We start from the raw sequence: 22,526 nt of genomic DNA, 5'->3' as shown, positions 1-22,526 counted from the left end.
CTCACTGTAAGCTCTTCTTCTTTTGTCCCTGGCGGAATGAATGACCTTGTTTACATTCAAATGCAGATGTTCTCAGGATTTGTTGTTTTTATGTTGTTGTCATTTGTTTACCTTTTCTCAGGATCACCAAGCAGACTTTGAATTGCTGTCATTCTGGCTCTCCAACATGTACCACATGTTGAACTGTCTGAAGCAGTACAGTGGAGAGGAGGTAGGATTATCCCCTACCATTTTTTTTTAATACTGCACACCATCAGGGATTCTATCCACAGAGAATGTACCAGTCCATATGTTGTTTCATATAGCATAGTAATACTCTGACCGAAAGATCTTTTTGTTATTATTATAATAAAATTGTTTCATTTTTATCCCATATTTTCCACAGGAGTTTATGAAACAGAACAGTCCGCGTCAGAATAAGAACTGCTTGCAGAACTTTGACTTGTCTGAACACAGACAGATCTTCAGTGATCTGGCCATCCGTATATATCACCACTTTATATCTGTCATGGAGAAGACCCTTATACCTATGATCGGTAGGTTACTCTCATAACATAACAACATGATGTGCAGTACCAGTCAAAAAACGTTTCGACACACCTACTCATTCCGGGTTTTTTTTTCTTTATTTTTCTACTATTGTCTACATTGTAGAATAATAGTGAAGACATCAACACTATGAAATAACACATATGGAATCATGTAGTAACCCCCACAAAAAAAGTGTTAAACAAATCAAAATATATTTTAGATTCTTCAAAGTAGCCACCCTTTGCCTTGATGACAGCTTAGCACACTTTTGGCATTCCTACAGGTAGTAGGAGGGGGTTTGTCCCACTAAGCGCAAACCAGATGGGATGGCGTATCGCTGCAGAATGCTGTGGTAGCCATGCTGGTTAAGTGTGCGTTGAATTCTAAATAAATCACTGACAGTGTCGCCAGCAAAGCACCATCACACCTCCTCCTCCATGCTTCACGGTGGGAACCACACATGCAGAGATCATCCGTTCACCTACTCTGCGTCTCACAAAGACACGGCGGTTGGAACCAAAAATCTCTAATTTGGACTCATCAGCCCGATTTTCCACCAGTCTAATGTCCATTGCTCGTGTTTCTTGGCCTAAGCAAGTCTCTTCTTCTTATTGGTGTCCTTTAGTAGTGGTTTCTTTGCAGCAATTTGACCATGAAGGCCTGATTCATGCAGTCTCCTCTGAACAGTTGAAAGAAATTCCACAAATAAATTTTTAACAAGGCACACCTGTTCATTTAAATGTATTCCAGGTGACTACCTCATGAAGATGGTTGAGAGAATGCCAAGAGTGTGCAAAGCTGTCATCAAGGCAAAGGGTGGCAACTTTGAAGAATCTAAAATATATTTTGATTTATTTAACACTTTTTTTTTTTGGTTACTACATGATTCCATATGTGTTATTTCATAGTTTTGATGTCTTCACTATTATTTTACAATGTAGAATGGTACTGTACGTTGATATGATACATACATTGGTAGTCACTTTCCATTAAATATTTGTAGAAATCCGAGAAAGTATTGTTATATAAAGGTTAAAAAGGGCAATAAAGGTTTTCATTCATTCACACATGCACACAGTACCTGTTCTACGTAAAGTGTGCGTGTCTGTTTCCTCCAGTTCCTGGTATGCTGGAACATGAGAGTCTCCAGGGAATCTCTAGTATGAAGCCTACAGGCTTCCGTAAGCGATCCAGCAGTATCTATGAGGACCAGGAGGTCTACACCATCTCTTCTCTCCTCCAGCAGCTCAGTCTGTACCACAGCACTATGAGTCAGCACGGCATGGAGGAGGGGCTGGTCAGACAGGTAGGAGATGGGGGGGGGCGGGTCAGACAGGTAGGAGATGGGGGGGGGGGGGTCAGACAGGTAGGAGATGGGGGGGTCAGACAGGTAGGAGATGGGGGGGGGGGCAGACAGGTAGGAGGGGTTGGTCAGACAGGTAGGAGGCGGGGGGGGGGGGGGGGGGTCAGACAGGTAGGAGTTGGGGGGGGGGGTCAGACAGGTAGGAGGGGTTGGTCAGACAGGTAGGAGATGGGGGGGGGGGGGGGGGGTCAGACAGGTGGTGGGGGGGTCGGGGGGCTGTAGGGGAAAGGAGTAAACTCCCTCTTGGGATCAATTGTGGGGTTGCACAGGTATCGATTCTTGGACCTCTATGATTTTCAGGTTATATTAATCACATCTACCTGTGTTTGTGTCTGATCCTGTGTTGTCCAACATCTACCTGTGTTGTCCAACATCTACCTGTGTTTGTGTCTGACCCTGTGTTGTCCCAACATCTACCTGTGTTTGTGTCTGACCCCGTGTTGTCCCAACATCTACCTGTGTTTGTGTCTGACCCCGTGTTGTCCCAACAGGCTGTGAAACAGACTTTTTTCCTGGTGGGTGCGGCCACACTCAACAACATCCTGCTACGCAAAGACATGTGCTCCTGTAGGAAGGGCATGCAGATCAGGTAGGTGTTTGTGTTTGTGTGATGAACAAGACGAAACAGAGGAAGAGATGGAAAGTTAATTCCTCCCCAGCAAACAGTGAAAGTTCCTACAACGTATGTTAAATGTAACAGCATGTTTCAGTTACCTGTCTGTATGTTACTGTAGGTAACGTAGCAACATGTTTCAGGTACCTGTCTGTATGTTAATGTAGGTAACGTAGCAACATGTTTCAGGTACCTGTCTGTATGTTACTGTAGGTAACGTAGCAACATGTTTCAGGTACCTGTCTGTATGTTAATGTAGGTAACGTAGCAACATGTTTCAGGTACCTGTCTGTATGTTACTGTAGGTAATGTAGCAACATGTTTCAGGTACCTGTTTGTATGTTACTGTAGGTAACGTAGCAACATGTTTCAGGTACCTGTCTGTATGTTACTGTAGGTAATGTAGCAACATGTTTCAGGTACCTGTTTGTATGTTACCGTAGGTAACGTAGCAACATGTTTCAGGTACCTGTCTGTATGTTACTGTAGGTAACGTAGCAACATGTTTTCGGGTGTAACATCAGTTACCTGTTTGTTTTCCAGGTGTAACATCAGTTACCTGGAGGAGTGGCTGAAGGAGAAGGACCTCGTGCAGGGTACCAGTGCCATGGAAACTCTGAAGCCTCTGTGTCAGGCTGCCTGGCTGCTGCAGGTCAACAAGACCACTGATGACGACGCCAAGGAAATCATAGAACAATGCTCTGAACTCAACACTGTACAGGTACTGAAGGATGATGTACTACAGGGGTTCCCCAACTGGCGGCCTGCGGGGGGGTTTATTTGGTCCCCCCCCCCCCCCGAAGTTTTCTGAGCAAACATAAATATACATATGTTGTTTTTTTAAAACATTTTATTGTTGGACAATAAACATTGTAAAAGCACCAGGAAATCAGCTCCAAGTGATTTTAATTTGGGAAATCTGTTCCCAAGTATTCCCACTCGTAATAGAGAGATGTGATTTGTATACAACGTTTGAAATTATTTTAGTGAAATATTATATCTGTTTGTGTATTTCTTGCGGTCAATTTGAAGTCTGTAAATTATTAGTAGTTATGTTCTGGTCCCCCGACGATCCGCTCAAGAAAGGATCGTCCCGCGGTTGAATCTAGTTGATGATTCTTGCTATGCTACATTACCCATAATACTTTGACAAGAAGCTAACAAAATGTTGTACCGTATCCTTACAGATACTAAACACGGGCATTACTTTAGATTGACTGTTTTTTTGTGAATATTACTCAGTGTCACAGACAGAACCTTGTTTATTGTCCTGTTCTAGATTGTCAAGATTCTGAATTCTTACACTCCCATTGATGATTTTGAGAAACGGGTGGCGCCGTCGTTTGTCCGCAAAGTTCAGGTAAGGTGTAAATGTGCATCCCCGATCTCGATCATGTGACAAGGATCATATGCACCTGAAATTATTATGAAATTATTTTAATCACAGCAGTTCCAGTATATGGAAATTCAAGACAATCCAAAACCATTTCAGTGAACTAAATTTAATATTTCCCTTGTCCCCCAGGGCTTGCTCCAGGACCGTGAGGGAGGATCCTCCCAGCTGATGCTAGACACCCAGTATCGTTTCCAGGTCACCTTCCCATTCACCCCGTCCTCTCAGGCCCTGGAGCTACTACAACTGCCATCCAGCCTCAGACTGGGCTTCATCACCAGGGTCTGACCTCTGACCCCTTCACCCCATCCTCTCAGGCCTTGGAGCTACTACAACTGCCATCCAGCCTCAGACTGGGCTTCATCACCAGGGTCTGACCTCTGACCCCTTCACCCCGTCCTCTCAGGCCCTGGAGCTACTACAACTGCCATCCAGCCTCAGACTGGGCTTCATCACCAGGGTCTGACCTCTGACCCCTTCACCCCGTCCTCTCAGGCCCTGGAGCTACTACAACTGCCATCCAGCCTCAGACTGGGCTTCATCACCAGGGTCTGACCTCTGACCCCTTCACCCCGTCCTCTCAGGCCCTGGAGCTACTACAACTGCCATCCAGCCTCAGACTGAGCTTCATCACCAGGGTCTAACCCCTGACCTCTGGGGGAGGCGGTAGCCTTGACTTTAGAGAAGCGGTCCAGTAACCTTAAAGGTTGCTGGTTTGAATCTCAGGGATGACGGGGGGAAAAGCTGGCAGGAGTGAGGTGCCACTGTCCGCCAGTGTCTCGGCTGCCACCAACTGCCATTGTAGCCAAATAGCCTTGTAAAAATGATTTAGTTGTTTTCATTTACACTCATAATACATTTTGATAAAAATATTACGCTGATGCCTGATGAATGTGTTGCAGAGCTAAATGCTTGGTAGTATAGTGAGAAACCTTACTTCTCAGCTGGATGAGATGAGAAATGCTTGGTAGTATAGTGACAAACCTTACTTCTCTGCTGGATGAGATGAGAAATGCTTGGTAGTATAGTGACAAACCTTACTTCTCTGCTGGATGAGATGAGAAATGCAGTTCTGTAGAAAACAGTTTTAAGTTCAATATCAAACTGTTTTTTTTCGTTATATAGTAAATTGAAATGTGTCCACTCAATGTTTTGGAGTAACATGCACAGTACATCAAATATGTATTTTTTGTTGTCGTTTTGAATATATATTTTGTAAATCATACTGTAGAAGTATTTTTGTATCTTAAATAATACACTGAACAAAAATAAATGCAACAATTTCATTGATTTTACAGAGTTACAGTTCACATGAGGAAATCAGTCCCATTGAAATAAATTCATTAGGTCCTAATCTATGGATTTCACATGACTGGGAATACAGATATGCATCTGTTGGTCACAGATACCTTAACAAAAAGGTAGGGGCTTGGATCAGAAACCCAGTCAGTATCTGGTGTGACCACTGTTTGCCTCGTGACACATCTCCTTCACATAGAGTTGATCAGGATGTTGATTGTGGCCTGTGGAATGTTGTCCCCACTCCTCTTCAATGGCTGTGAGAAGTTTCTGGATATTGGCGGGAACTGGAACACTCTGTAATACACTTTGATCCCATACATGCTCAATGGGTGACGTGTCTGGTGAGTATGCAGGCCATGGAAGAACTGGGACATTTTCAGCTTCCAAGAATTGTGTACAGATCCTGGTGACATGGGGCCGTGTATTATCATGCTGAAACATGAGGTGATGGAGGAGGATGACTTGCACGACAATGGGCCTCAGGATCTCGTCACGGTATCTCTGTGTATTCAAATTGCCATCGATAAAATCATTATCCGTAGCTTATGCCTTGCCCATACCATAACCCCACCAACACAATAGGCCACTCTGTTCACAACATTGACATCAGCAAACTCATCAGTTTTCTGTTCAGCAAACTCTCTCCCACACAACGCCATCAGCAAACGCTCTCCCACACAACGCCATCAGCAAACGCTCTCCCACACAACGCCATACATTCTGTCTGCCACCTGCCCGGTACAGTTGAAACCAGGATTCATCCATGAAGAACACACTTCTCCAGCGTGTCAGTGGCCATCGAAGGTGAACATTTACCCACTGAAGTCGGTTACAACACCGAACTGCAGTCAGGTCAAGACCCTGGTGAGGACGACGAGTATGCAGATGAGCTTCCCTGAGACGGTTTCTGACAGTTTGTGCAGAAAGTCTTCGGTTGTGCAAACCCACAGTTTCATCAGCTGTCCGGGTGGCTTGTCTCAGACGATCCCACAGCTTCATCAGCTGTCCGGGTGGCTGGTCTCAGATGATCCCACAGGTGAAGAAGCCCGGATGTGGAGGTCCTGGACTGGCGTGGTTACACGTGGTTTGCGGTTGTGAGGCCGGTTGGACTTACTGCCAAATTCTCTAAAATGACATTGGAGGTGGCTTATGGTAGAGAAATTAACATTAAATTCTCTAGCAACAGCTCTGGTGGACATTCCTGCAGTCAGCATGCCAATTGCACGCTCCCTCAACTTGAGACATCTGTGGCATTGTGTTGTGTGACAAAACTGCACATTTTAGTGGCCTTATATTTTCCCCAGCACAAGGTGCACCTGTGTAATGATCATGCTGTTTAGTCTGCTTCTTGATATGCCACACCTGTCAGGTGGATGGATTATCTTGGAAAAGGAGAAATGTTCACTAACAGGGATGTAAACAAATTGGTTCACAAAGTTTTAAAGAAATACGCTTTTTTGAGAGAAATATGTGCGTAGGGAACATTTCTGGGATTTTTTTATTTCAGTTCATGAAACATGGGACCAACGCTTTACATGTTGTGTTTATATTTTTATACAGAGCCTTCAGAAAGTATTCATACCCCTAGACTTATTCCACATTTTGTTGAGTTACAGCCTGAATCCAAAGTTGATTAAATTTAGTGTTTTTCTCACCCATCTATACACAATACCCCATAATGATGAAGTGAAAACATATTTGTAAACATTTTTGCAAATGTATAAAAAATGTAATACAGAAATATTTAATTTACATACAGTACACTCCTGAGTCATGTTTAAAATATATATATTTTAAGCATGATTCAACTTATTGTGTGTAGGCCAGTGATTGTATTGTGGTATTGTGTGTAGGCCAGTGAAGACAAATCTAAATGTAATCCATTTTAAATTCCGGCTGTAACAACAATGTAAAGGGAAAAAGTCAAGGGGTGTGAACACTTCCTGAAGGCACTGTAAATATATGTGCCTAAAATGAATTACATGCGAATAAAATGTTGATTTCTGTTTGTTTTTTTTGTAAGGATTTCTTACACATATGCAAACGTATACACTTTAGACTACATGATCGCATCAGTGTTGACCATGTCTAGAATATTTTATATTATATTATGGTTGAAGGAAAAACCATTAACTATTTTTTGCGTCAAGCACAACAACATTAGCGGTAATGGAGTGACAACAATTTTGTTTTATCATATAGTCGCTATTGCGCACTTGATGGATCTAGCCTACATAGCGCCGCTGGCAGCCTCCCTCCTCTCTCTAGGAAAACATCTTTCCTCTGACGTCATGAGAGCTGCATCAGCTGTGAGCCCCGCGTCCTTTAGCTTGCAAAATATACTCTTTTTTTATTTATTTTTTTGCTGCCCGCATCTGCTCTGACAACGGGAATATATATGATATTTTCCACAAACCCTGAAATGGCTACACAGGAGGTACAACCGAATGAGACTCTCACTAACCTAAAAGCGGAATCGGACACGTTGAAAACGAAGCTCGAGGACGAAAGAGCGAAGCTGCACGATGTCGAACGTGAGTGGTGCTGAAAATGAGACACGAGACGGAAGGCCCCGCGAACCAAAACATGCTCTGCCTTCCGAATAGTACTGCATGAAAAATGTCAACACGACCCATATCAGAATATATATACGAGGCCTATATTGTGAATTGGTCATATTGCTATTATCAAGCTACGGTGAGCACTGACTCGGTCATACGAGGAAAATAGATAATTCTTCATTCATTTGTAAATGGTTATTATATTTGAAGCCACTTGCTCGCCTATGTATTAATATTACTCGGATTTGTTCAAATGACAAGATGAATTTCCAGCTGCAATTAGACATATAGCTTAGGCTTTGGTGGAATTTACTCCACTATTTGCTATTTCGTTTCACACTCAAACGCACAGTTTTATTACAGCCGAGATTGGTGTTTAAAACATTATTCATTCTTGATTTATGCTTAGTTTGTCGACCTTGTTGAGATCAGAGAGATTAATTTTAACATCTCTAACCGTTGACTGCGGTTTAATATGAATCCCCAGCCCGGTGGGGTGTTTTAATGCTAGAACACATTAAGACCGTGCTCAGCTCAGGGTATGATAACACCATAAGCAAACGTTGGATCTTGGTCCCTACAACAGTACAGTAACGTTGGATCTTGGTCCCTACTACAGTACAGTAACGTTGGATCTTGGTCCCTACTACAGTACAGTAATGTTGGTTCTTGGTCCCTACTACAGTACAGTAATGTTGGATCTTGTTCCCTACTACAGTACAGTAACGTTGGATCTTGGTCCCTACTACAGTACAGTAACGTTGGATCTTGGTCTCTACTACAGTACAGTAATGTTGGATCTTGGTCCCTACTACAGTACAGTAACGTTGGATCTTGGTCCCTACAACAGTACAGTAATGTTGGATCTTGGTCCCTACAACAGTACAGTAATGTTGGATCTTGGTCCCTACAACAGTACAGTAACGTTGGATCTTGGTCTCTACTACAGTACAGTAACGTTGGATCTTGGTCCCTACTACAGTACAGTAACGTTGGATCTTGTTCCCTACTACAGTACAGTAATGTTGGATCTTGGTCCCTACTACAGTAACGTAGGATCTTGGTCCCTACTACAGTACAGTAACGTTGGATCTTGGTCCCTACTACAGTACAGTAACGTTGGATCTTGGTCCCTACTACAGTAATGTTGGATCTTGGTCCCTACAACAGTACAGTAACGTTGGATCTCTGTCCCTACTACAGTACAGTAACATAGGATCTTGGTCCCTACTACAGTACAGTAACGTTGGATCTTGGTCCCTACAACAGTACAGTAATGTTGGATCTTGGTCCCTACAACAGTACAGTAATGTTGGATCTTGGTCCCTACAACAGTACAGTAACGTTGGATCTTGGTCTCTACTACAGTACAGTAACGTTGGATCTTGGTCCCTACTACAGTACAGTAACGTTGGATCTTGTTCCCTACTACAGTACAGTAATGTTGGATCTTGGTCCCTACTACAGTAACGTAGGATCTTGGTCCCTACTACAGTACAGTAACGTTGGATCTTGGTCCCTACAACAGCACAGTAACGTAGGATCTTGGTCCCTACTACAGTACATTGACGTTGGATCTTGGTCCCTACTACAGTACAGTAACATAGGATCTTGGTCCCTACTCCCTACTACAGTACAGTAACGTATGATCTTGGCCCCTACTACAGTACAGTAACATAGGATCTTGTTCCCTACTACAGTAACATAGGATCTTGTTCCCTACTACAGTAACATAGGATCTTGGTCCCTACTACAGTAACATAGAATCTTGGTCCCTACTACAGTCCACCAGGTGGCAGAGAAGGTGGATGGACTGGGCCAGTTTATCATGAAGACCCGGCGGACTCTGAAGGGACATGGAAACAAAGTTCTCTGCATGGACTGGTGTAAGGACAAGAGGAGGATCGTCAGCTCGTCACAGGTGAGTTTTAGATTATTGGGTAGATTTCTGAAGTCCTAAAAAAAAATTGTTCATGCAGTCACCGCTCTTGATATATGGACGGTCGATGTCCGTGGTACCTGAAATGAATGGTAAAAAAAAAGATTTTGTATCATATTGACAAGATAGTCGAGTGACCGCTCTAACAATGGAAATAGATGTCTTCAAAGATGGAAGGCAGGCGGGAGGAGTCGAGATCAGGTGGGACCATTCTAGCCAATGTGAGGGCAGATGTGCACGTGAACAACAGGCACAACTTCGATATAAAGTCGTTTTTTTCAAAGTGGCCGAAATGCCACGTGCGTCCACTTATATCAGTTCATTCGTAATAATCTAACCATTACGAAACTTATATTCAATCAAATAAGCCTCGCATAGCAAATGAGCAATTCCCCCCCCAAAAATTTGCTGACCAAATTTCGACACTCATTGTCCTCCATACAAAAATTCCTCACTTTGTGGTCTTATTTTCGTGGACAGATTTTCGGCGGAATAAACCTCTCTCGCTTCGACCTCTTCCTCTCTTCTTGTTAGCTCATCATCGCTGAATTTGAGGTTTTTGGGGAAGTCTCCTAAAACAGGATGTGTATATTTCAGTAGCCACCTCTGAGATACTGACGGTCGCTGTCCATGGTGCTGAGTTTTTTGTTTTTGTTTAAAATAATAGTGTAATGAAACAGGCAGGGAGCAGGTCTCGAACCCTCGACCTTCTAGCCCGAGGTCCGGCGCGCTATCGACTGTGCCGCAAAAGCGTGCTCGTGCGGCAGAGCCGATTTACGCGCTTATAAACCCAGGGTCGTTACAATATGCACTGCTTTCAGTAGTTATAACATTTGTAGCATTTAGCATTTTTGTTGGAAATGTAGAGAATGTTAGGCCTGTGTGCCACTTGTAATGTTTTTTCCTGAATCTAACTTCTTTTCAGGATGGAAAAGTGATTGTATGGGATGCCTTCACCACTAACAAGGTAGGGAACCTTTTCTTCTCTGTCCAGAAAGGCTATAGAGTTGACAAATGCTTGGAGAAATAGCAAGACTGTAGTCATTTCATCTGATTTTGGATGAACGAGAACATTTTGTGCATCCCGAATGGCACCCTATTCCCTACATGTTGCACTACTGACCAGTGCCCTATGGACCTGTGGTGGTGGTCAGTGCCCTATGGACCTGTGGTGGTGGCCAGGGTGGTCAGTGCCCTATGGACTTATGGCGTGGCCCAGGGTGGTCAGTGCCCTATGGACCTGTGGCGTGGCCCAGGGTGGTCAGTGCCCTATGGACCTGTGGCGTGGCCCAGGGTGGTCAGTGCCCTATGGACCTGTGGCGTGGCCCAGGGTGGTCAGTGCCCTATGGACCTGTGGCGTGGCCCAGGGTGGTCAGTGCCCTGTGGACCTGTGGTGGTGGTCAGTGCCCTATGGACCTGTGGTGGTGGCCAGTGCCCTATGGACCTGTGGTGGTGGCCAGTGCCCTATGGACTTATGGCGTGGCCCAGGGTGGTCAGTGCCCTATGGACTTGTGGCGTGGCCCAGGGTGGTCAGTGCCCTGTGGACCTGTGGTGGTGGTCAGGGTGGTCAGTGCCCTATGGACCTGTGGTGGTGGTCAGGGTGGTCAGTGCCCTATGGACCTGTGGTGGTGGCCAGTGCCCTATGGACCTGTGGTGGTGGCCAGGGTGGTCAGTGCACTATGGACCTGTGGTGGTGGTCAGGGTGGCCAGTGCCATATGGACCTGTGGTGGTGACCAGGGTGGTCAGTGCCCTATGGACCTGTGGCGTGGCCCAGGGTGGTCAGTGCCCTATGGACCTGTGGCGTGGCCCAGGGTGGTCAGTGCCCTATGGACCTGTGGTGGTGGCCAGTGCACTATGGACCTGTGGTGGTGGTCAGTGCCCTATGGACCTGTGGTGGTCCCCAGGGTGGTCAGTGCACTATGGACCTGTGGTGGTGGTCAGTGCCCTATGGACCTGTGGTGGTCCCCAGGGTGGTCAGTGCACTATGGACCTGTGGTGGTGGCCAGTGTCCTATGGACTTGTGGTGTGGCCACCTTTGAAATCTGATTGGCCACCACAGTGCCCCCCCCCCCCCCCAGAAAGATCTGTTACATCATCTCTGAATATATTTGTCATTTTCACCCAGAATCATCAATCTCATAGGAGAAAAAAACCATCAGAGCGACTGAAACAGCGCCTCTCTGTCTCCGTATGTGTTGCCCATGTATCTGATGCTGTCAGGCCAAAGAGAGTATGACATGTCATTCTTTTTGGCCAGACAGCGTTAGATACATGGGCTACATATGGATGGGCACTTTATAGCAGCACCCAAGGGGCTTGAATTTTCGAGGTCTACCCTTAGACTTAGTAGTGTCCACCGTGAGTGACAGAACACTGAGCCAATCACGGCGCAATGCTCCGTATTATCCGCTGGCCTGACCCCACCGCCACAGAAAGCACTGAGCTCGGCTGAAACACCTGCATTTTGGAGCTGCCTTGCTCAAGAAAAATGTTTGTATGCAGCGTCTTTTTTTTCCGTTGTTTGCAAACTGATATGTGACACGTATTGATGCCAAAATAACAGACAAACCCTAAAGAAATACAATTATATATATTTTTTGCTAAAAATGTGGGGCAAAAAAACAGGTGGGTCTCTGCCCTGAATGACAGGTCGCCACTGCCCGAATGAGAAATAATTGTATACATTTATATGTTAACATCTTTTGGAAAACCTGGCTTCCCTTGACATCCATGAATACACACCACTTGGTAGGCTGAATGTCATTACCCTTGTGGTGTTTGTAATAGATGTCCCTTTGCATTCAAATGGCGGGTGCACAGTACGCTGTTCGCATGCTGGAATTATTTTGGAGTAGACGTGAGCAGGTAATCCTACTTAACCTACTTTTTGAAGTGATTTGTTCGACAATCAGATGAAAACACATCATGACTGGTTGTGTTCATGACTCACATTAAAAAGGTAATACATTTTACAGTTGAATTACATCTTTACTATACAGCCCATAAATAAATGTCGTGGATGAGGTCCTGTTAAAAATAGACACCCCTGGATGTCACGGTATTATGGACACCCCTGAATGTCCCGGTATTATAGACACCCCTGGATGTCACGGTATTATGGACACCCTTGCATGTCCTGGTATTATAGACACCCCTGGATGTCCCGGTATTATAGACACCCCTGAATGTCCCGGTATTATAGACACCCCTGGATGTCACGGTATTATGGACACCCTTGCATGTCCTGGTATTATAGACACCCCTGAATGTCATGGTATTATAGACACCCCTGAATGTCCTGGTATTATAGACACCCCTGAATGTCCTGGTATTATAGACACCCCTGGATGTCCTGGTATTATAGACACCCCTGGATGTCACGGTATTATAGACACCCCTGGATGTCACGGTATTATAGACACCCCTGGATGTCACGGTATTATAGACACCCCTGGATGTCACGGTATTATAGACACCCCTGGATGTCCTGGTCACGGTATTATAGACACCCCTGAATGTCCTGGTATTATAGACACCCCTGAATGTCCTGGTATTATAGACACCCCTGGATGTCCTGGTCACGGTATTATAGACACCCCTGAATGTCCTGGTATTATAGACACCCCTGGATGTCACGGTATTATGGACACCCCTGGATGTCACGGTATTATAGACACCCCTGGATGTCACGGTATTATGGACACCCTTGCATGTCCTGGTATTATAGACACCCCTGGATGTCCCGGTATTATAGACACCCCTGGATGTCCCGGTATTATAGACACCCCTGGATGTCACGGTATTATAGACACCCCTGGATGTCCCGGTATTATAGACACCCCTGAATGTCCCGGTATTATAGACACCCCTGGATGTCACGGTATTATAGACACCCCTGAATGTCACGGTATTATAGACACCCCTGGATGTCATGGTATTATAGACACCCCTGAATGTCCCGGTATTATAGACACCCCTGAATGTCCTGGTATTATAGACACCCCTGGATGTCAGGGTATAATTCACACTCTGGATGTCACGGTATTATAGACACCCCTGGATGTCACGGTATTATAGACACCCCTGGATGTCACGGTATTATAGACACCCCTGAATGTCACGGTATTATAGACACCCCTGGATGTCACTTTCAAGGGAATTTACTGTTGTATGCCAACGCCCTTTGATAAAATCCTGACCTTGAATGCAAACACCTTAACACCTTTTGGCACAGATTGATTATTGATTTAAACAGGGAAAATGTACCAAACCTCAGCTGAAGCATTTCATGCGTTGAACCATCAGAATTACAGTATATTGAAAAAAATCCACCTTGCATCGATTAAAGTTTTTTTTTAAATGTTGTAGGAACCCTAAACTGGGTCTGTGCCCTAACTTGACCACCCCATTCCAAATGTTAGTCAAAAGTAGTGCACTATTTTTATATATTTTTACCTTTGAGTCCCATTGAAACCAAGGTCTCCTTTTGAAAGGGATCCCTGCATCACAACAATTACACAGTCAAATCAAAAATCTAAATCAAATCAAATTTGTCCTCTAGGAGCATGCAGTGACCATGGTGATGCTGATTGTATCTTTATAATGTGGCGTCCTCTAGGAGCATGCAGTGACCATGCCGTGCACCTGGGTGATGGCCTGTGCCTACGCCCCCTCTGGATGTGCAGTGGCCTGTGGGTAAGTTCCTGTACTCCTGGATGTGCAGTGGCCTGTGGGTAAGTTCCTGTACTCCTGGATGTGCAGTGGCCTGTGGGTAAGTTCCTGTACTCCTGGATGTGCAGTGGCCTGTGGGTAAGTTCCTGTACTCCTGGATGTGCAGTGGCCTGTGGGTAAGTTCCTGTACTCCTGGATGTGCAGTGGCCTGTGGGTAAGTTCCTGTACTCCTGGATGTGCAGTGGCCTGTGGGTAAGTTCCTGTACTCCTGGATGTGCAGTGGCCTGTGGGTAAGTTCCTGTACTCCTGGATGTGCAGTGGCCTGTGGGTAAGTTCCTGTACTCCTGGATGTGCAGTGGCCTGTGGGTAAGTTCCTGTACTCCTGGATGTGCAGTGGCCTGTGGGTAAGTTCCTGTACTCCTGGATGTGCAGTGGCCTGTGGGTAAGTTCCTGTACTCCTGGATGTGCAGTGGCCTGTGGGTAAGTTCCTGTACTCCTGGATGTGCAGTGGCCTGTGGGTAAGTCCCCCTGCTCCACCCACACGCTCCATTTTCCCACTGTGCACTTTTGGGTCTTGGCCCGGTTACTGTGAAGCTCCTGTCACAACTGTTGACGTTAAAGAGAGTTTATAAATAAAATGTGATGGATTGATTGTGTTTCAGTGGTCTGGACAACAAGTGCTCAGTGTACCCTCTGTCGTTGGACAAGAATGAGAACCTGGCAGCGAAGAAGAAGTCTGTCGCCATGCACACCAACTACTTATCTGCTTGTAGCTTCACCAACTCAGACATGCAGGTTAGAGAATACATTTTTCTTATTCTGATGTAATTATTATTTGTTGTACATTTGTATATATTTTGTTATAGTTTTTACCAAGGTTTGTATTCGCTCCTTTCTATAACTTGTTGAATTACTTGATTACTGCAAAATCAGTTTAAAAGAAAAACCTACTGATATGCCGTATCATAATTTGTGCCAGTTTCACACATCAGGAAAATAATCCTGCAGCAACAGGAAAATTTGAATTGTTATATGGATTATAATTAATGGATTGTTTTTTGGTAGGGATTGCTACATTTTTAGTTTGAGCAAATCAAGTCTGACATTTTAAAGTGGAAATTACAAACTTTAGAAGCCTTTTTAAAACTCAAAATCACTACAAGTTTGCATTTCCTGATGTGCAGAAACGATTCTGCAACAACAGGATGATCAAATTAGGATGAGGCATCTGAATTTCTACTACTTTCCTATGGCAGATGAGTAATGGGAAATCACTGCCCGTCATACTGTACTGCACTCTATACCCGACCTGGAAATAACTGTCGTGCCTGTTTAATAATTCACAACAATCTAATGTTCCCCATTGGCTGTGGTTAGTCACATGCTTTAGCCTCGGGGCCAAGACTCTTCTATTTATGGGTCAGTGTCATAGAATTCAGAGATCTGAATTCTGAACAGCCAAAGTTTTTACAATGGCTTCCCTCTGACCTTACTACTTGTAGTAGTGTAATTGTACTTTGCTCTCTAGGGGCTGGTTTCACTGACATATTCAATATAGAATATTCTTTTGTCCTGAAATGAGCCGAATATAGATCTGGGAAATCAGTCCCATATGTACAGTGGGGCAAAAAAGTATTTAGTCAGCCACCAATTGTGCAAGTTCTCCCACTTAAAAAGATATACTTATTTTCCACCATAATTTGCAAATAAATTCATTAAAAATCCTACAATGTGATTTTCTGGATTTTTTCCCCTCATTTTGTCTGTCATAGTTGAAGTGTACCTATGATGAAAATTACAGGCCTCTCTCATCTTTTTAAGTGGGAGAACTTGCACAATTGGTGGCTGACTAAATACTTTTTTGCCCCACTGTACATTATGCGGTGAATCCTAACTTTCACTTAAATCACGTTTTCACTTCGTCTCCCATTGACATTTTAATGAATGACTACGTTTCAGTTTAGTTTTCACCCCTTATATGAGCACGTGTATCATGTTGTGATCCCAAGATGCAGTTTGTGATGAACCTCGCTTTGTGTTCCAGATCCTGACGTCGAGCGGAGACGGAACCTGTGCATTATGGGATGTGGAGAGCGGTCAGCTGTTGCAGAGTTTCCATGGACACGCCTCTGATGTTCTTTGTCTGGACCTGGCTCCTTCTGAGACTGGCAACACCTTCGTCTCTGGGGTGAGGAGGAGACTAGTAGCATTTCACTTTATTGTCTCACAATAGAGAAATTGTGAATAAACAGCCTGACCTCCTCTAAGCATTGTCTTTTCCCTTTTTTACTTTCCTTTCGTATTTAAAAAAAAAAAAAGCATTTTTATTCAGAGATATTTGAAATGATAGTGAGGAAATCGTGGCAGGCTTGAGATTCAAACCCCTGTCTCTAGGGGCATGTGTGGTCCAGAATGCAAAGATATTGTGTTACATTTGACATAATGTGGATATTTTTTTCATTTAACTTTTATTTAACCAGGAAAAGCCACTTGGAAGTTAAACCTTATTTTGGATTTTAAAACCTTCCAAAAAAAGGTTTAGCAATAATTCATGAATTCCTTAATCTTCTTCTGTGTGTCTAAACACAGGGCTGTGACAAGAAGGCTAACGTATGGGACATGCGCTCAGGCCAGTGCATTCAGTCCTTCGAAACCCACGAATCAGACATCAACAGTGTCAGGTAAGGAGATATGAATTCATTCCAAAGGGACTTAGAGACCTGACACACTGTTAATACACCCTGTATTAATAATAAGTGACCCCCAGGTGACTGCGGTTGAAAACTAGCTGGCACTGTCCCCTGTAAAACTAAGCTACTCTCCACTTTTTGTATGGTTCGTTATATATTACCTGCCGTTTGTCTCCTTCCTTGGCATCAGGTACTACCCCAGTGGAGATGCATTTGCCTCCGGCTCTGATGATGCTACAGTAAGTTAGCATCAATATAATTTACTGCTTGATCACATGTTGATGCTTCCTTCCAGTGTCAAAGTTCATGAAGTACTTTGACATTGAATGTTTTTACCCCGTTTGTCAAAAAAAAATAAACTAGTTATTAATGCATGTGTTTGTTTCAGTGTCGTCTCTATGACCTGAGAGCAGACAGAGAAGTGGCCATTTATTCCAAAGAGAGCATCATATTTGGTGCCTCCAGTGTTGACTTCTCTCTCAGTGGTAAGATACTGTATTCATGGACTTCATCTAGTACACGTGCTTTTACCTCTCTTCTGTTTAACCAGTCCAAACTTTAGTGATCCATGTCACTAACTAGTCTACACTTTAGTGGTCCATGTCACTAACCAGTCTACACTTTAGTGGTCCATGTCACTAACCAGTCTACACTTTAGTGGTCCATGTCACTAACCAGTCTACACTTTAGTGATCCATGTCACTAACTAGTCTACACTTTAGTGGTCCATGTCACTAACTAGTCTACACTTTAGTGGTCCATGTCACTAACTAGTCTACACTTTAGTGGTCCATGTCACTAACTAGTCTACACTTTAGTGGTCCATGTCACTAACTAGTCTACACTTTAGTGGTCCATGTCACTAACTAGTCTACACTTTAGTGATCCATGTCACTAACCAGTCTACACTTTAGTGATCCATGTCACTAACCAGTCTACACTTTAGTGGTCCATGACACTAACCAGTCTACACTTTAGTGATCCATGTCACTAACCAGTCTACACTTTAGTGGTCCATGTCACTAACTAGTCTACCCTTTAGTGGTCCATGTCACTAACTAGTCTACACTTTAGTGATTCCATGTCACTAACCAGTCTACCCTTTAGTGGTCCATGTCACTAACTAGTCTACACTTTAGTGATTCCATGTCACTAACCAGTCTACCCTTTAGTGTTCCATGTCACTAACCAGTCTACAGTTTAGTGGTCCATGTCACTAACCAGTCTACCCTTTAGTGGTCCCTGTCACTAACCAGTCTACCCTTTAGTGGTCCCTGTCACTAACCAGTCTACCCTTTAGTGGTCCATGTCACTAACCAGTCTACCCTTTAGTGGTCCATGTCACTAACCAGTCTACACTTTAGTGATCCATGTCACTAACTAGTCTACACTTTAGTGGTCCATGTCACTAACTAGTCTACACTTTAGTGGTCCATGTCACTAACTAGTCTACACTTTAGTGGTCCATGTCACTAACTAGTCTACACTTTAGTGGTCCATGTCACTAACTAGTCTACACTTTAGTGGTCCATGTCACTAACTAGTCTACACTTTAGTGATCCATGTCACTAACCAGTCTACACTTTAGTGATCCATGTCACTAACCAGTCTACACTTTAGTGGTCCATGACACTAACCAGTCTACACTTTAGTGATCCATGTCACTAACCAGTCTACACTTTAGTGGTCCATGTCACTAACTAGTCTACCCTTTAGTGGTCCATGTCACTAACTAGTCTACACTTTAGTGATTCCATGTCACTAACCAGTCTACCCTTTAGTGGTCCATGTCACTAACTAGTCTACACTTTAGTGATTCCATGTCACTAACCAGTCTACCCTTTAGTGTTCCATGTCACTAACCAGTCTACAGTTTAGTGGTCCATGTCACTAACCAGTCTACCCTTTAGTGGTCCCTGTCACTAACCAGTCTACCCTTTAGTGGTCCCTGTCACTAACCAGTCTACCCTTTAGTGGTCCATGTCACTAACCAGTCTACCCTTTAGTGGTCCCTGTCACTAACCAGTCTACCCTTTAGTGGTCCCTGTCACTAACCACTAAACTGGATATGAACAGCGTCCTGTCACATTAACCTTCTCTTCAGAAACGATGTATTGCATCTACATTGTTGAAAGAGGACATGTATTTTCTTCTTCAGGCCGGCTACTGTTCGGTGGCTACAACGACTACACCATCAACGTGTGGGATGTCTTGAAGGGGACGAGGGTGTCCATCCTGTTTGGACATGAGAACCGTGTCAGCACTCTGCGTCTGTCTCCTGACGGAACGGCCTTCTGCTCAGGGTCATGGGACCACACTCTCAGGGTGAGGGATAAGGGTTATCACCTGGGTTATATTCCCAAAAGGACCACACACTCAGGGTGAGGGATAGGGGATATCACCTGGGTTATATTCCCAAAAGGACCACTCTCTCAGGGTGAGGGATAAGGGTTATCACCTGGGTTATATTCTCAAAAGGACCACACACTCAGGGTGAGGGATAGGGGATATCACCTGGGTTATATTCCCAAAAGGACCACTCTCTCAGGGTGAGGAATAGGGGTTATCACCTGGGTTATATTCCCAAAAGGACCACACTCTCAGGGTGAGGGATAGGGGTTATCACCTGGGTTATATTCCCAAAAGGACCACACTCTCAGGGTGAGGGATAAGGGTTATCACCTGGGTTATATTCCCAAAAGGACCACACTCTCAGGGTGAGGGATAAGGGTTATCACCTGGGTTATATTCCCAAAAGGACCACACTCTCAGGGTGAGGGATAGGGGATATCACCTGGGTTATATTCCCAAAAGACAAATTATTAGTATTGCCTACTCCTATCTATCCATCCAGTCTATCCTATCTATTGATCCTATCCTATCTATCTTATCTATTGATCCTATCCTATCTATCTTATCTATTGATCCTATCTTATCTATTGATCCTATCTATCTTATCATTCTCTTCTTCTTCTATCCATCTGGGTTATCCCTGGTGCCCACCCTCTCCATTTTCTTTTTCTATAGAACAGCATCATGGTCTCTTTTTTACGGTGAAGTATGTTTATGTTTCTCTCTATTTATTATTTTTTTTTAAATTTCAGATCTGGGCTTAAGGAAAACGACACAGAAGAGGAAAAACTGACCAAGTGAATTCAGTGGTAGATAGATGGAGCCGGAGACAGACATGTTCCACTCTGCTTGAATACAGTCATAGGTTCAGATTCAGTTGAACATATATACACACCGTGGTAAAGGGCAGGCATTGTAAACACTCAGTCTTACTGTAGTGGTGTGTCAGGGTACGTTTGAACCGTGGTCTTTGACAAGTTAACAGTCATTATCAACAAACAAAAACCCCCCGCTAAAGATACACTTTTATTACGAGCTTTAATAACGTATCACGTTAAGTATTTTAGATCACGCAAGGTCAATATATCTTTAATGAAATTCATAATCACACACAGAATGATGATATAGCTACTCTAGTTTAAAGCAGGTGGTCTAAAGAGAACTCGTGTGAAGTAGATGGTGATGAATAACAAAGTTTGAAATGAATCTAGTGGTGAATATACAGAGAGTAAAAGAGTTAGAGGAAGAATGTCTTCAATAACCTAATGTATAAGATGTCGTATGATGCAATGTTTAGATTTGAGATATGATGAAAAGCAGTTCATACATTTGGAACCAACCCTCGAGTCACTAGTCATCTTGGTCGATGCCAGGACCAATCCTCTTGGTCGATGCCAGGACCAATCCTCTTGGTCGATGCCAGGACCAATCCTCTTGGTCGATGCCAGGACCAATCCTCTTGGTCGATGCCAGGACCAATCCTCTTGGTCGATGCCAGGACCAATCATCTTGGTCGATGCCAGGACCAATCATCTTGGTCGATGCCAGGACCAATCATCTTGGTCGATGCCACATTTTCCATTCCAGTTCCTTTCCACCTGTGGAATTCACGTACTGCTCGAGATGTTCACATGACAAACACTAGATAATATCTAGCTAACATGAATATACAACCTTTTGTGAATACCTACTTATTTAAATTCTTAGACTTATCTATTCCTGTTCATGCAATTATACTGATGATCGTAATTTGATAATTTATTGTAATTATTATATTGTAGTTTAGTGTATATACAAAGTTTACATGATACCATAAACTATTCACCTACACTACACAAAAGTAATAAAATTAATTTGGACTATCGATTTTGTGTTTATTTCTGCTGTTGTGGTTGCCATATTTGGAATTTATCTGTGATTTGAAGTAAACTTGTAAAAAATTCCAAGCAAAAATATGTTTTACATATCTCAATATGACAATGATGATTGGATTTATTTTGTAATATATTTTCATATTTACCAGAGGTGGGACCAAGTCACTATTATAGGAGACACAAGCAAGTCTCAAGTCACAAGGTCTGAGTCCCGAGTAGAACGGGTCAACTCCACGTTGTACATTCTAAGAGCAAGTCGAGTCGATTCACAAGTCTTAAGTTTAAAAAAAATCTATACATGCAATGACTTGTAAACTACAAATTGCGACCTTGGAACTATAAGGTTCTGACATATTTGTCAAAAAGGAGTTAGTCACATATAATAGATCTTTAAATGGTTCTTCATATGTCTGTGAAGTAAGAATTTTGAAAAAGTTAATATTAAGTGGGGGAAAAAATGACAAACTAGAAAGGTCTATCACCATTAACCCATTAGAACTTGGTGCTATAAGGTTATATCTACAATCCAATCACAAGCCTGAACAAATACAGACGGACCAATCAGAACACATGTCTTTGCTAACTCCCTCTAAGTATGGTCTAGGCTAGGGTTTCCCAAACTCGGTCCTGGGGCCCCCCCACTGGGTGCAAGTTACACAGTTGGTTATTTGAATCAGCTGTGTAGTGCTAGGGGAAAAAAACTAAATGTGCACCCAGGTGGGGGCCCCAGGACCAAGTTTGAGAAATCCTGGTCTAGGCAATAATGTAAAGCAAGCAACAACAAAAAAACACTGTCAGAAATGTTTAAGTAGCCTAAATAATGTTGTCACATCGTTGTTCAGCGATGACAGTAATTTGTCTGATGGACGTAATACATTTAATGTATTTGATGATGTGTTCTGACTATCTATTGGTAAAATAGTGTTATTCTAGCATGTATACGTATTCAAAAATGTATTCAAATTATTTGTGCCTAATCATAACTCCCGAGTGGCGCAGTGGTCTAAGACACTGCATCTCAGTGCAAGAGGTGTCACTGCAGTACCTGGTTCAAATCCAGGCTGTATCACATCTGGCTGTGATTGGAAATCCCGTAGGGTGGGTCCGGGTTTGGCCGGAGTAGGCTGTCATTGTAAATAAGAATTTGTTCTTAACTAACTTTGATGTTCAATATCTCAGAACCATTCTTTGTTTAACCTTATAGTCACACTGTCACAAAATATTTTGGTATTTATT

The 22,526-nt window shown here is 43.5% G+C and overlaps 2 protein-coding genes across 4 annotated transcripts in view; both read left to right on the top strand.

Moving 5' to 3' along the window:
• The window catches only part of LOC139584187 (unconventional myosin-Vc-like), a 57,482-nt gene extending 50,272 nt beyond the window's left edge, over positions 1-7,210 (top strand). For both annotated transcript variants that reach the window (XM_071415743.1, XM_071415744.1), the window contains 7 exons: positions 122-211; positions 386-536; positions 1,650-1,837; positions 2,386-2,483; positions 3,051-3,228; positions 3,787-3,867; positions 4,033-7,210. In XM_071415743.1, the coding sequence (XP_071271844.1) occupies positions 122-211; positions 386-536; positions 1,650-1,837; positions 2,386-2,483; positions 3,051-3,228; positions 3,787-3,867; positions 4,033-4,188 (942 nt within the window). In that variant the 3' untranslated portion in view covers positions 4,189-7,210. The remainder of the gene's footprint in view (positions 1-121; positions 212-385; positions 537-1,649; positions 1,838-2,385; positions 2,484-3,050; positions 3,229-3,786; positions 3,868-4,032) is intronic.
• A 258-nt stretch (positions 7,211-7,468) lies between these two features.
• Positions 7,469-21,280, top strand: LOC139584185 (guanine nucleotide-binding protein subunit beta-5a-like). 2 transcript variants are annotated; one of them, XM_071415740.1, is made up of 11 exons: positions 7,469-7,736; positions 9,548-9,684; positions 10,628-10,669; positions 14,322-14,398; positions 15,037-15,169; positions 16,419-16,562; positions 16,964-17,055; positions 17,255-17,303; positions 17,453-17,549; positions 19,223-19,389; positions 20,169-21,280. In XM_071415740.1, the coding sequence occupies exons 1-11, from the start codon at positions 7,601-7,603 to the stop codon at positions 20,178-20,180; spliced, it is 1,086 nt and encodes a 361-aa protein (XP_071271841.1). In that variant the 5' UTR covers positions 7,469-7,600; the 3' UTR covers positions 20,181-21,280. The 2 variants fall into 2 exon arrangements, with proteins under 2 accessions (XP_071271841.1, XP_071271842.1); XM_071415741.1 differs by lacking the exon at positions 7,469-7,736 and adding an exon at positions 7,764-7,899.
• Positions 21,281-22,526: the final 1,246 nt, after the last annotated feature.

Source organism: Salvelinus alpinus, chromosome 9 (assembly GCF_045679555.1).
Source record: "Salvelinus alpinus chromosome 9, SLU_Salpinus.1, whole genome shotgun sequence".
NCBI classification, from domain to species: domain Eukaryota; kingdom Metazoa; phylum Chordata; class Actinopteri; order Salmoniformes; family Salmonidae; genus Salvelinus; species Salvelinus alpinus.
The sequence above is the reverse complement of the archived record's forward strand: the minus strand, read 5'-3'. Positions and strand labels throughout refer to the sequence as shown.